We start from the raw sequence: 14,471 nt of genomic DNA, 5'->3' as shown, positions 1-14,471 counted from the left end.
ATGCTCAGCTCTTTTACTTCCTCATTTCTTCCATTTACTTTAGCATCTCAACGCCAGAGAACAGGTTTGAGTCTCTTCTGACATCCCTTTTGGTCTTTCCCTTCTCTCTTGTCTTCTTAATGACTCTGGTTTATTCTCATATGATGTTCTTGATGTCAGCCCACAACTCTTCTGGTCTTCAGTCTTTAGTGTCTAATGCATGAAACCTGTTCTTCAGATGATCTCTAAATTCAGGTAGGATATGTTCAAGATCGTGTTTTGGATCTTGTGGACTAGTTTTAATTATCTTCAGATCAGCTGGAACTTGCATATGAGCAGCTGATGGTTTGTTCCAGTCAGCCCCTGGCCTTATTTTGGCTGATGATGGCTTTTCCATCATCTCTTTCCACAGATATAGTCAATTTAATTTCTGTGCATTTCATCTGGTGAGGTCTATGTGTATAGTCAGTCATCTTTTATGTTGTTTAAAAAAGGCTTTTGCAATGAAGAAGTCACTGGTCTTGCAAAATTCTATCATGTGATCTCCAACATTGTTTCTATGACCAAGGCCATATTTTCTAACTACTGAACCTTCTTCTTTGTTTCCAACCTTTTCATTTCAATCACCAGTAATTAGCAATACATCTTGATTGCATTTAAACAATTTCATACTGAAGAAGTTGGTAGAAATCTTCAATTTCATCATCACTGGCTTTAGCAGTTGGTGTATACATTTGAAAAATAGTGCTATTAACTGGTCTTCCTTGTAGGTGTATGGATATTATCCTATCACAAACAGTGCTGTACTTCAAGACAGATCTTGTTATATTCTTTTTGGTAACAAATGTGATGTCATTCTTCTTCTATTTGTCATTCCTAGCATAGTACCATGTGATTTTCCGATTCAAAATGGCCAGTACCCATCCATTTCAGCTCACTAATGACTAGGACATATTGATATTTATGCAGTCCATTTCAATATTGACAATTTCCAATTTCCCCGGATTCATACTTTGTATATTGCATGTTCTGATTATTAAAGGATGTTTACAGCTGCCTCTCCTCATTTGAGTTGTGGCCCCCATGAGCAAATGCGGGTCCCGAAAGCTTTACTCCATTTGCGTCATCATGGTCAACTCTCCTTTGAGGAGGCAGCTCTTCATCAGTTCTATTTGGAGTGCCTTCCAACCTGAGAAGCTTATCTTCTGGCACTATAACCAATGATATTCTGGGCCCTTCATTATATTTCAGTAGTCAGTAGTCTGGTGCTGACAGTATTTCACTGCTATTCATAAGGTTTTCATTGACTAAATACTCAGAAGTAGTCTGTCTCTCCTTCTTCCTAGTCTGTCTTTGTCTGAAGGCTCAGCTGAAACCTGTCCACCGTGGATGACCCTGCTGGTATTTAAAATACCTGTGGTATAGCTTCCAGAATCACAGCAACATGTGAGCCACCACAGTATGACAAAGCTTAGACTTAAACATTAATCACACCATGACAAGCAAATGTCTGTTTTTCCACAGGTCTCTCATTTTCACAAGGACAGGACCCCTATCTTTTTTTATTTCCATGTTTTGGGCAATTACATCTTGAGTGAATGAATACAAATGCAATTTACTGGGGAAGAGATAAAATGAGCATTATAGTAGAGATGGAAACCAGGATTAAGCATTTTCAGGGTAGATAAGGTTGTGACCTCAGGTATCCTCCTTTCTCAGTCTGCTCTCATTGTCCTGGACAGAAATCGATCACTATGGATTCTGAGTGTATGTGAGATCTCCACAGACAACTTAACCTCTTTCCTCATCTGTGCCCATGGAAATCCTTCATAAGCTTCCAAACAGCTCCCTTCCAGAATGCATTTCCCAGATCATTTCAATTAGAAATAACCTGTGACATCTCTTGGCTCTCTAGAAAGGCGTGCAAGCTCTGTTTGTGTCTTTTGCCATGGGGATCTCTCCTTCCACCCCCTCCAAACCATCTGCTATGATGTGGGGGTGCCTGGATGACCTGTCTCAGTAAGCCTGACAGTGTCTACTCTGGTGCTGCTGCTTCTGTTCTGAAGAACTTCCCATGCTCCGGGGCAGAATTTGTGAGAGTTCTCTCAGCACCCTATCCCTGCTGCCACTGGAGCAGTTCCCCAGTCCACAGCTGGCACATAATGCTTGCTGAATGAAGGAACAAAGTATTGCCCATTTTCTACCAGGAAATGGTTCATGGAACTCCTATTCCTCAGCATTCTCTGTCAGGGGAATTGCACATACAGCTCCCTACAATGTGGGAAAGGTTCCAAGTGGCCCAGCATTTAGGTCCTGCCTCCAAACAGAAATCAATAGTCTTAGTTACAGGCAAGAGGTCCAATCAGTCTTCCTTGCTTAGTCAACACATGAGTAGTGCTGCCCTCTTCCAACCCATCAACCTCCACAAAGGCTCTAGACTAGGGGCCAAGCTGGCAGTTTCCCAGGCTCAAGGGCACCTGTATTCAGGGCTGGAGATGCCCTGCAGAGAGGCTCCATACTGAAAACATAGTCACCAATGATCACAACATTAGAGAAATCAGAAACTTACACACAGACTTTCAACTTAGCAGCACTTATTACCAATGCTTGCCTGACAAGTTCCAGACATTGCCAAGTAAGGCAAAACCAGTGCCTCAGGAGCACATTTTTCCTGCAACTTTGTCAGGAGGCACATCACCAGAAATAGTCATAACAGGACCAACGCACAACCCCATATCTCCAGAGAGTATGTTCCTCAGAGAGCAGTTTCTTTAGATGCAACTCATCCTATACTGTTGTTGTTGTTAAGTGCTGTCAGGTCGGTTCCAGCTCATAGTGACCCTGTCTAGGGTTCTGAGGATACTCAAGGGCAAACTTGGTTTCCAAGTGGCAGCAGGAGTCTCAGCACCATTAGGACAGGTTGTTCAACACAAATGTGTCATGACGCTAGATGTCCCTCTTGATATAACTTCTATAATTTAAGAAGTGGGTGTTAACCCCAGACTCTGGGAAATGGGATCTAGGGCACTATTGGGTTATCTGGCATAACAAGAAAACTGATTTAGACTTCTCTCCTTGGGAGGCCTGGCACCAGCTACATAGCTTTCTTACTAGTCAACCAATTGAATATGCTATGTCAACAGTCTCCTTGCCCTTCCCAGACAACTTAGCCTGATTCTCCTAGAGTTTCATTGGTCAACAACTTCCCATGGAGCAGGACTCTTTAGGAAACGTAAGTAAAAAGCTAAGGTCAAAACTCAAACATGGACCTGACTTCTAACTTCACAGGCCCACAGTTCTTTTGGGAGAGACTGGTCAAGAATGACGGTAGCACAGCCAAGAAAGAAAACAAAAGGAGTAAGGAAGGTAGCCTGACACTGGCGCTAGAGATGGTCAAGCGGATGTTAGGAGCGATCATGGGCCTTTAAAAGGAATCTTATCACACCATTACAGCGTGATGGTACAAGCTCCTTTCTTGTCCTAGTCATTTCTCTGCCTGCCTACCTCCACAAACTCATAGAAGAGAATTCTGCATGGAATAGCAGTCTGTAAATGTTTGTTGACTATTTTTAATCAATAAATATTTGCTGAATTTTTACAATGTGAGCGGGTAAATTAGATGAAAAGAAAAAATGGGAAGAAATACTCACCCACAGAGAGGTGCCTGCTTCTGGGCTCAGGAGGCTGGTAGATGGTATTTATATCCCCCGCAGACTGGGAAGCCTTGATCCGCACCTGCCTGGACACCCCAGAGTGGGGAGAGGAAGTGGTCTGCGAGGTAAGAGGAAAAAGACTGAGACAGGTCTCTAAGCAGGCAGACCCATTAAGGTCTCTTCCCTTCCCTAAGACATCTCTCTCAACCACCTCAGTTTAACAACAATAACAACACATAAGCACTCCTACTTCCCCCAGACCTTGCTGTCTTCCTGAATTCCTCAATACTGTTTTGCAGCTTCAGAGGTATCTAAGGTCCGAGACCTGGTGCCCCAGTTTACTAGGTGATGACCCAGATATGAAGAAATAACAGGCAATCCTATAGGAATCTGCCAAATGCGAATGCGATCCGTAAATACCTTCTCACAAAACTCCCCAGAGTTTAGGAAGAATAGCAGGAAATTATTTTAGCAGAGATTACCTGCCTAGTAAGGGGTTAGAATGGAGAATGATGGCAATCTCCCCAACCAACAAAACTCTGGTTGATCAATCTGGATTTTCAAAGGCAGTCGACACACTGCTTCTTTTCCAACCTCAATCTCTCCCTGGAAATGAAGGTCAGACGACCTCAGATGTTTCCCACTACACCAGCACTTACATGAGACTCATCTCAAGATTGAGTTCAACCAGGAAAGACACTGTTCTGCCAGAGGTCAGGGACCTCGGAGCAAGGTCAGCAGTTTTACCACATCCACCCCCACTTCTGTGCTCACCCACTGAAACCACAGGGGAGCCCTAGAGAGAAGATGAAGAAACAGAGGGGCCCCTTGCAGTAAGGAGGCTTAAAACTGAGCCCTGAGTGTGAGCTAGCACTGTTGGGATGCAATTGCAAACAAGCAGAGTGCGACTGAGAGTGGACTGGGAGCTCAGAATTTATAAACAATTTGGGTCAAAGTTTCTTCTGGCATCTCTGGCTCCTCTAACTTCCATTAAAAAAAAGTCTGACCTAAACAAACTCTATATCCTGTCCTTCAGGAAAAAGGCTTCCCGCTCTCAGGGGGCGTTCAGCTGCCAAGCTGGCTCCTTTAGTCCCCCCAGCCAGACCTGATCACATGCAGGGCTGTCTTAACAAACTGTCTTGCTCTAACGGGAAGTCAGAAGCAAGGGGAAGTGAATGTTCTTGCTGAAGCCTCAGATGTGCAATAGTTCTCCAGTGCAAGTCAGAAAGGAAAAAACAGCCCAGCCACACACTGGGGAAGCAGGCCAGCGGAGGGCGAGTGAAGGCCATGGCCCTCTAGTCCAAGGAGAGCTGCATAATGAGCATCCGTAGTCCTCAGACATAGCATGAAGTTGGGCTGTGCAAGAATATACACTGTAGGTGTGGGAGAAAGCTGCTTCCTTTCCGTCTGACGGCAGCCATCAGGGTAAGCCGAGATAGGTGCTTACAAGTATATCCAGAAACTATGGCGGAAGAGACAGTCCGATGTGATGCGATTTCTTCTGCGGGTCTGCTGTTGGCAGTACCACCAGCTCTCTGCACTGCACAAGGCCCCACCTCCCCCCCCCCCCCGCCCCCGTCCCACCTGGCCAGACAAGGCACACAGACTGGGATACAAGGCCAAGCAAGGTTATGCCATCTATCAGATTCGCGCACGCAGAGGTGGCCGCAAACGCCCAGTGCCTAAAGATGCAACCCATTGCAAGCCTATCCTACATGGTGTTAACCAGCTGAAGTTTACTAGAAGCCTTCAGTCTGTGGCTGCGGAGCAAGCTGGACGCCACTGTGAGGCCCTAAGAGTCTTGAATTCTTACTGGGTTGGTGAAGACAACACATACAAATTTTTTGAAGTTATCCTCATTGATCCATTTCATAAAGCTATCAGACAACATCCTGACACCCAATGTATCACCAAGCCAGTTCACAAGCTCAGGGAGATGTGTGGTTTGATATCTGCAGGCCGCAAGAGCCGTGGCCTGAGGAAGGGCCACAAGTTCCACCACCCTATTGGTGGTTTTCGCCGGGCTGCTTGGAGAAGAAACAACACTCTCTAGCTCCACCACTACCGTTAATATAAGTAATGTTTGTAAAACTCAGGCCTAATCAACAGTTTAGGACAGTCATGTCTACTTAAAAGTGTTCTTTGTTAAAACAGTAGTTGTCTGCAGATTGTTTCAAAGTGCGATAATGTTTGAAGACAACAATTGAATAGTGTATCTTGTTTCTAATAAGGTAAATGTTTTTGGTTTTGCTTTAAGAATCTTACTAGGGAGTTACCTGTCAATGTTTAAAAATGGCATACTATGTGGTGTAACAGGTATAAAACAAATTCTTTAAAAGGAGCTTTGAAATTATCTCTTTCTGTACACTTTAGTGCATGTGCTAAAACCTACAGTTTTATTGAGGTGATGCAATGCTCTGATAGCCTCAAAACATGTGCATGGAACACTAAGATCATTTAGACAGTTCTAGAAGCATCCAGTTTATTTAGTTGATAGCTTTAACACCCATGAACTTATTAAAAACTTAAAAAAAAATGTTTTGAAGCTATACAACTTCAGAAGAACAGATGCCATGCATATCATGGCCATATACAAATTCCTATTTCCTTTTTGTTCTCAACATAACTCCTGATATTCAAGGGGCTCATCTAAATTGAGAGTTGGTACATAAATCTGTGTTTTCATTATCCACACTCTCCAATGCATCACAGACTCTGAATGCACAGATACTAGGCTACCTTTCCTGACTGAAGAGTTCTAAGCTGTTCAGGCTAGTCACACAGAAAAGTATCCTCAACTGTGAGCAAACAGTTCTCTCCTGGGCCTTTTCTAGCTCAGTTATCTTCTGAGTAGTGACGACTAGAACAACACACCTGAGCAATTTCCCACAAGGGCAGCGTTATCCTTTCTGTTCTGGTTCTAACAACATCCAACTGCTGGATGGAGGAAGCTGGGTGAAACTTTTGAAGGGCAAAGGAAATTCTAAGATCCCATTCCTGGGTGGTAACAGAGAGGCACTGCACTACAAGTTACAACTGCTATTTCTCATCTCATTGAGGCTCAACTGCCCCAAGTGCAGCCTGGAGATGACAGACCTGCCTCTGGCCCCTCAGAGTTGTCATCATATCAAATGAGAGCCGAAAGTACCTTTCTACACGGCAGGTGTTACTATCTTGGAACTATGAGACATAAAGCAAATTTATCCCTATTCTGCCCAACCAGTTTTCTTGTTATCTTCTTTTACTTGCTCCATCATTCTTTTTGGAAGACCCACCTTCAGACGCTCTTGAATATTTTGAGCTTAAACAGTCAGCAAGATAGTGCCGAACTCACTGCTGGAAAACTTAGGAAGTGGACATTTGGATGAGAAGATTTGAAGTTTACTTTTGTCAGAGAGAACTGAATTTGTCAAGTGATGAAAGAAAGTCACGTTTAAGATTATATTATGCTAGTGAAGATCTGGGACTACAGTCATAAAAAGGTAAAGAGCAGAGAAACAGGTGCATGTTTAGAGAAGTCTTCATAGGAATAAGAGTTGATAGTTCATCAGAACTTGACTAGAGGAAGATAAAGAAATTTGATAAAGGAAACAAGTGTAAATTGCTACAATTTAATGAACTTGACCTACACTTATGGAGGCAGTAGGTCAAAATGCCGACTGAGAGGGAAGGTGTCTTCACATCAAGGATCAAACCTATCCCCTCTGTACAAAGGGTTGATAGAGATGGGCAACTTAGACACTGACTACCTAAAATGGGGTGGGGGGGGAGGAGAAGACTATAAAGGCATGAAATGGCTGGCTTACAAGTTTTCATGAGGGAGTTTAGTAGGGGAAGGTAGAATCCCCACTGAATAGTTTTCATCTTGTCTAGACAGGTCTGGTGAAAAGAGATGGTGATATGACTCTTATGATTCAGTAGTGAGTAATTGTTACTATGACTAATTGTGATTGTCACAACAATAAAGGTAGAAGTCTTGTAACACAAAGTGGGGAGTAGTTAATCTTACATTCCAGGAACAGAGGACCCTAGAACCATCAAGGGAGAAGAGCATGAGCAGAATATGGGACCATATCCAGAGAAGCAGCAACACCAGATGTGGAGGCGGAGATGATGACATGGAGAGAGACAGCAGCTAAGGACTCTAGACTTATGGAAAGAAAAAGGCTGTGTGCTGGTGGCCAGGAGGCAGGCTCGCAGAATGTGTTCTTGAGTTGTTTAAATGATTATATATTCCTGAATGTTTTGTGTACATCAAAACAAAACAGAGGGAATAGAAGCAAATACTGTTGAATGATGATGCATGGAGGAGAGTGTAATCATTGCAATGAAATGAAATATGATAGGATGAATACAAAACTGATGTTCTCCCATGAAAACTATCACTCAATTCACAATAAAAGAAAGCTTTTTTTTTTTTTTTTTTTTTTTTTAAAGTTGATAGTCCAAGGCCTGGAGTAGCAAGAAATACTGGAGATGCTCAAATATCTTCCAAAGATAGTAGGTGCCAAGGCTCTGCGAGGGGAAATGGGGAGTTCAAAATAACAAAGCCTAAGGCAAGGCTTTGGCAGGGCTGAGGTGGGAGGGATACAAGCATCAGCTAAGGCAGAAGTGCAGGGACTTTCAGGAACATTCATCTGAGGACAAGAGGTATCAGTGATGTGAAAACAGAACCAGATTGAAAGCATTCCTATGAAATGCAGGCCCCAGGGGCCCTTAAAGAGAGAGGACATTACATAAGAGGTAATTTCTTAACTTCTGAAGACCCTTGTAAATTGCCTGCCATTTGGTGATACAGCAGCAACTGGTAAGTACAAGAGGCCCTCCAGCCGAGGGCTTTTCTTCTCACTGAACAGAAGGACACAAGTTTGCTTCCTACATATGTCTTAGGGGAAAGGCAAAACTGTTGTGGCATTGTGGGAAATGTCTTTACAAAGCGTGAGTGTCTCAAATCCTCGGCAGCCTTGGCTAATCAGCATCCCCATGCTGACCCAATCTATCTTGCTAGGGTCAAAATCTAATTGAAAGACCATAAATATAAAGCAAAAGAATGTTTGCCTTTATCACAAACTGTTTTCCTTCCTCCCACACCACAAGCCAAATAACCTTTAGTTGCAACGTCAACACTGACAATCTGGCTTCTCAGTGAAATCAAATGCAGAGGCTGGCTGGTCACTGACACAGTGGGTTGGGAGGGGCTAACTCCTTGCTTTGGCGGTGGCTGTAAGAAGCAAAGCAAGCTGTTGCAGGAAGGCCAGTACTGTCACCAATGGCCAGGCCATGGCAGGGGCAACTTACATGGTTTCTGTCCTGGGACAGCAACAGTATCCTAAGGCTTTTCATGCTTGAGCTTCTATCCAAAATGTCAATTGCCTTGTCAAGATCATCTTGGTTTTTCAGCAGGATGGAGAGCTATGACACAGGACACAGGAAAAGAAGGTCATATAAGCGACGAGTCTATCCTGATGCTTCAGTTTGCAAAAGTAGATGAAATAAAAAGCAAACAAATACAAGCTGGAAGGAAAAAAAACTCTTTTGGATACTTGTTGTTAAGTGCTGTTGAATCAGCTCCAAGTCATAGCAACCCTGTATAGGGTTTCCAAGGAGTGGCTGATGAGTTTGAACCACCAATCCTGCAGTTCAAATGGACTTCACAGTCCAGTGCTTATCCTACAGCACTACATCAGGACTCCCCTTTGGATCGAGCTGAAACCATACAGATATTATCTTTTTTTAAAATTCTCATCACTCCAAAAAGATCCCTTGTGTCCATTTACATTGACTTTCTTCCTACACACTCCTGCCTCAGGCAGCCACTAATCTGCTGTCTCAATGGATGTGCCTTTTTAAGACATTGTACAAGAGTGTAACCATACAATATATGGCCTTTTATTAAGCTTTTTCCACTTTGCTTAGTATTTTTTAGTTGGTCCATGTTGTAGTATACATCAATGTTTCATTTTAAGATCGTTTCTGAGAAGAGTTTCCTCTAAAAATACCCTTTACCCCCGAACGCAAATCCCAGACAATATAGTTTTCCTATTTCCAAATGAACAGTAGGATCATACACTGCCTCATCCTCAACTGTGCTTACATTAACAAAACAGACAGAAAAGACAGGAGGGGTGGGAGCAGGCAGAGGATGAAAACTGTTATTCAAGTAAGAATGCACATCTAGAATTCTTACAAAATACTATGGTTTAAAATATTAATGTTTACAGGCAAAAATCAGAGACTTGAATCCTCTACTTTTCTGCCATTGAAATTATTGAAGAGAAGTCTGTAGGTTACAGATAACATCTTACTTTAAAGCACAGGGTATTAGTATCAAAAAACAGAATGCTTTGTCTAAGATCTAGTAAACATTGGATTTAATATATTTGTGGCAAATACCATATCAAACAAAAGTCCACTTAGTTTCTTCAGTTTCCATTTTGTATGAACACTCAAAATATAAACTGGGAAAAAGCAAATAGTAAGAAGGAGCTCTGGTAGCGTAGTGGTTACGAATCGAGCTGCTAACCTCAGGGTCGGCAGTTCAAAACTACCAGCTGTTCCGCGGGAGAAAGAGGAGGCATTCTGCTCCCGTAAAGATTTACAGCCTCGGAAACCCTGTACAGGGTCGCTATGAGTTGGAACCGACTCCACAGCACATAACAACAAGAACCATTTTTAAAATAAAATCTCAAGATAACCCATGGAATGGGAGAAAAATTTTCAAATCATATACGTGATGCTGTTGTTCTTGTTGTTGTTAGGTGTCATCGAGTTGGCTCAGACCCATAGTGACTATGTACAACAGAATGAAACACCAGCTGGGCCTGGGCCATCCTGACATATCCAGAATATAGCAGTCCTGATGTGACACTATCTGGTAAATACTGGATTGCTAACCAGAAGATTAGCACTTCAAACCCACTAACTGCTCCTCAGAAATCCTGTACAGGGTCACTGTGAGTCAGAACCAACTAGCATTTAACAACAGAACTGCTTAGTTCTGACTCACAGTGACAGGGTTTCTGAGGAGAGGCTGGTGGGTTTGAATTACAGACCTTGCAGTTCAAATGGACCTTGAGGTCCAGTGCTTATCAACAAAACAAAACCCTAAAAAATATCAAGTGTTGGTGATGATGAGCAAAAATTACAACCTTCATAAAATGCTACTGGGAATGTAAAACAATGCAGCTACTGTGGAAAGGTCTGGCGATTATTCAAAGTTAAATATAGAGTTATGTTGTTGCTGTTAAGTGCTGTTGAGTAGGTTCTGACTCACAGCGACCCTGTGATTTCACAGTTCAGTGCTTATCCTACAGCATCACATCAGCAATTCAAAATATGACCCAGTTCAATTCATATGTATATATGAATATCCAAGATAACTTTGTTCATACAAAAACATATACACAAGTGTTCAATAATAACCAAATGTCCATTAGCTGGTGAATGGATAAACAAAATGTGTTATATCCATACAATGGAATATTATTCAGTCATAAAAAGGGATGAGTTGCCGATATGTGCTACAACATGGATGACCCTTGAAAAAATATGCTTAGTGAAAGTAGACAGACACAAAAGGCCACGTATTTTATGATTCAATGTATATGAAATGTCCAGAATAGACAAATCCATAGCCAGAAACAGATTAGTGATTGCCAGGGGATGGGAGGAAGGAATGAGGAGCAACTGATAATGGGTCCAGGGCTTTTCTGGGGTAATGGAATGTTCTAGAATGAGAGAGTACTGTTGATTGTATTCTCTCTTTATATATATACATACGTATACACACACACACACAAACATATAGAAAGAGAGAGAGTTCTGGTGTGGTGCTGTGGATTAATGTGCTGAACTGCAAAGTTGGTTTGAACCACAAAGTCAGTGGTTCAAGCTCACCAGCTGCTCCTTGGAAACCCTATACAGGGTTGCTATGGATCAGAACTGATTCGATGGCAATTAAGAACAATTACATACAGCTGAATTGCTGGAGCATATAATAAGTCCACGTTAACTTTTTAATATGTTCACCTAAAGATTTATAGTCTCAGAAACCCTATATAGAACTTGCATGAGTTGACACTGACTTGATAGCCGTAGCTTTGTTTTTGTTGTTATTCTTGTTGAATAGGGGTGAAGTGGTTTTGATTTACACTTCCCTAGTGACTAAGGGAGCTCTGGTAGTGTAGTGGTTATGAATCGGGCTGTGAGCCTCAAGGTCAGCAGTTCGAAACTACCAGCTGTTTCTCAGGAGAAAGATGAGGCTTTCTGCTCTCGTAAAGATTTCTAGCCTCGGAAACACTGTACAGGGTCGCTATGTGTCGGAACTGACTCCACGGCACATAACAACAACAAAGTGACTTAAGATGTTAATTTATCTTTTCATGTTTTCAACCATCATTTGTATACCTTCCTTCGTAAAATATCTACTTAAGTCCTTTGCCCATTTTAAAATTAGGTTATTTAGCTTTTTGTAGTTAAGTTGTAGAAGTTCTTTGTATATTCTTGCTATTAAACCCTTATCAGATATATGGTTCCCAAATATTTTCTCCCAATATTAAGGTTGTGTATTCATTTTGTTCATAAAGTCCTTTGATGAACGAAAGTTTTTAAATTTTCACAAAATCCCATTTATCTATTTTGTCTTTAGTTGTTCTTATTTTTGGTTTCATATCTAAGAATCCAAGGAGCTCTGGTAGCATAGTGGTTACGAATTGGGCTGCGAACCACAAGGTCAGCAGTTTGAAACTACCAGCTGCTCTGCGGGAGAAAGATGAGGCGTTCTGCTCCCGTAAAGATTTACAGCTTTGGAAACCCTGTACAGGGTCACTATGAGTCGAAACTGACTCTACGGTACTTAACAACAACATATGACAGTAGATCCAATTATATACTTGTACATTTTGTAGGAAGGGGATCAGGGAGCATGTAGCCAACAAATCCCAAACTCTGGCCTACAAAGTTCAGCTTCAAACTATGGCGGAATAGCTAAAAACTCTTCAATTAATAAAAGTAACTAGAGATGACCTAATTCTACAAGACCCTGATGTTGCTTCAATTCAAGGAACATGCTCTTTTTTAGAAATAAACACACTGCCTTTCATACTAATTCAAAACACCAGCCTAAGTAGACTATAGCCTCTAATGCTTTTGCTGGAGCTGGAAAAGTAGCTAAGTAACCAATATTTAAGAGAATTCCTTGTTGGATGACAGTTGGAATAAATAACGACTGTTTTGGAGGGAAGTGAGTTTAAAGAAATCACTGGAGTAGATAACAAGTTTCAGACAAATAAGTACAATCAGGAGTTAAACTCTGAGAGCAGAATCTAGCATTTATGACCGTCAACAGAGGATCTGCCCCCTCAGTTTTCCAAACCTCCTCCAGTCCCTGCTAAACCCTCTGCTTCCTACTAAGACTGTGCTGGAAAGAAAGACACTCCTACAAAATGTAAAGATGACAATACAAGGCCTGGCACTAGCACCACACCTGATTCCACCATGGGCTCCAGGTAGAACTGCCTGCACTGAATGAGTACCCACTTCATCGAGTCATTTCCAACTCATAGTGACCTTATGTAGGGTTTTGGAGACTATAAATCTTTATGGGAGCAGACAACCTACTCTTTCTCTCTCAGAGCAGTTGGTAGGTTTGAACTGCTGATCTTATGGTTAGCAGCCCAATGCCTAGCCCACAACACTGAATGAGTTGTTGTTGTTCAGTGTTGTCAAGTCGGTTCAAATTCAGTGACTCTGTATCGGGTTTCCGAGGAGTGACTGGTGGGTTTGAACGACCAACCTTGCAGTCAGCAGCCTTCTGCATATCCTACAGTCCACACCAGGACTCCACTGAATGAGTTGTTGTCAAGTCTGTTCTGATTCATAGTGACCCTGAATAGGGTTTCCAAGGAGTGGCTGGTGAATTTGAAGTGCCGACCTTGCGGTCCAGCGCATTATCCCACAGCGCCACACCAGGACTGTACTGAATGAGTAGGGAATGGAAATAACTGTTTAATCTCCCAGATATGAAATCTCCCAGTTATTGGAATTAAGAAAAGGGGCTCCTGAAAATGAAAACCTACAAACTGAAAAATCCTCAGTGAGGCCCAGAGAAAGTGGGCAGCTGTCCCCTCAGTACCAGTACCCGCAGCTTCCTTACCTCATTGTTCATGTAATGTAGTTCCAGAGGCTGCCCAAATACCATTGCCACCTTGTGCTCCACATCTTCGTATCTCACAGGTCGGCTGAATGGAATAATTCTGAAAAGGCGCAAGAAGCCAGGTTACATGTCTATTTTAAATGTCTATCAGTCATATTTAATGGTGGTAGGGGTGACTGTTGTTAAGTACTGTCAAGTTGGTGACCCTGTATAGGGTTTTCCAAGGCTATAAATCTTTGCGGGAGCAGAAAGTCTCATCTGTCTCCTGTGGAGCAGCTGGTGGGCTTGAAACGCCAACCTTGTGGCTTGCAGTCCAGTGCTTATTTAAGGAGCCACGGCACTCCCCTATGTAATGGTTGTGCATATTTAAATATGTATCAGAAGCTATGGTTTGAGTGATATCATCTCTTCTCGGCATGAATCTCTTTCTTTCATTCAGACTTTCTCTCTTTTTTTTTTCCTTATCTACTTTTACCTTTTCACCCTTCTTCTGATTATCCATCAGGTTATTCAAATAGTATTCACAAGTATTGCTCAGCCCCAAACATTTAATTTGTTCTACAACTTCAGCTTGGACCTTTCAGCCAATGGCAGTTCAGTATCATAGCAGGTCATTTGGGTTTTAAAAAGTATGTCCCAAATATTCCTGTTAGGAAATAGTTAACAGCCTGGCGATTTCAGTAGTC

General features: G+C 42.2%; 1 protein-coding gene across 1 annotated transcript in view; it reads right to left on the bottom strand.

Annotated features, from left to right (window-relative positions):
• The window catches only part of MAP3K3 (mitogen-activated protein kinase kinase kinase 3), a 64,856-nt gene that overhangs the window by 25,121 nt on the left and 25,264 nt on the right, over positions 1 to 14,471 (bottom strand). The window contains exons 4-6 of the mRNA XM_006833568.1: positions 13,786 to 13,885; positions 8,931 to 9,044; positions 3,630 to 3,750 (exon numbers count right to left, since the gene is read on the bottom strand). Coding sequence (XP_006833631.1) covers positions 3,630 to 3,750; positions 8,931 to 9,044; positions 13,786 to 13,885 — 335 coding nt within the window. The remainder of the gene's footprint in view (positions 1 to 3,629; positions 3,751 to 8,930; positions 9,045 to 13,785; positions 13,886 to 14,471) is intronic.

This window comes from Chrysochloris asiatica, unplaced genomic scaffold (genome assembly GCF_000296735.1).
Source record: "Chrysochloris asiatica unplaced genomic scaffold, ChrAsi1.0 scaffold00007, whole genome shotgun sequence".
In the NCBI taxonomy this organism is placed as follows: domain Eukaryota; kingdom Metazoa; phylum Chordata; class Mammalia; order Afrosoricida; family Chrysochloridae; genus Chrysochloris; species Chrysochloris asiatica.
The sequence above is the reverse complement of the archived record's forward strand: the minus strand, read 5'-3'. Positions and strand labels throughout refer to the sequence as shown.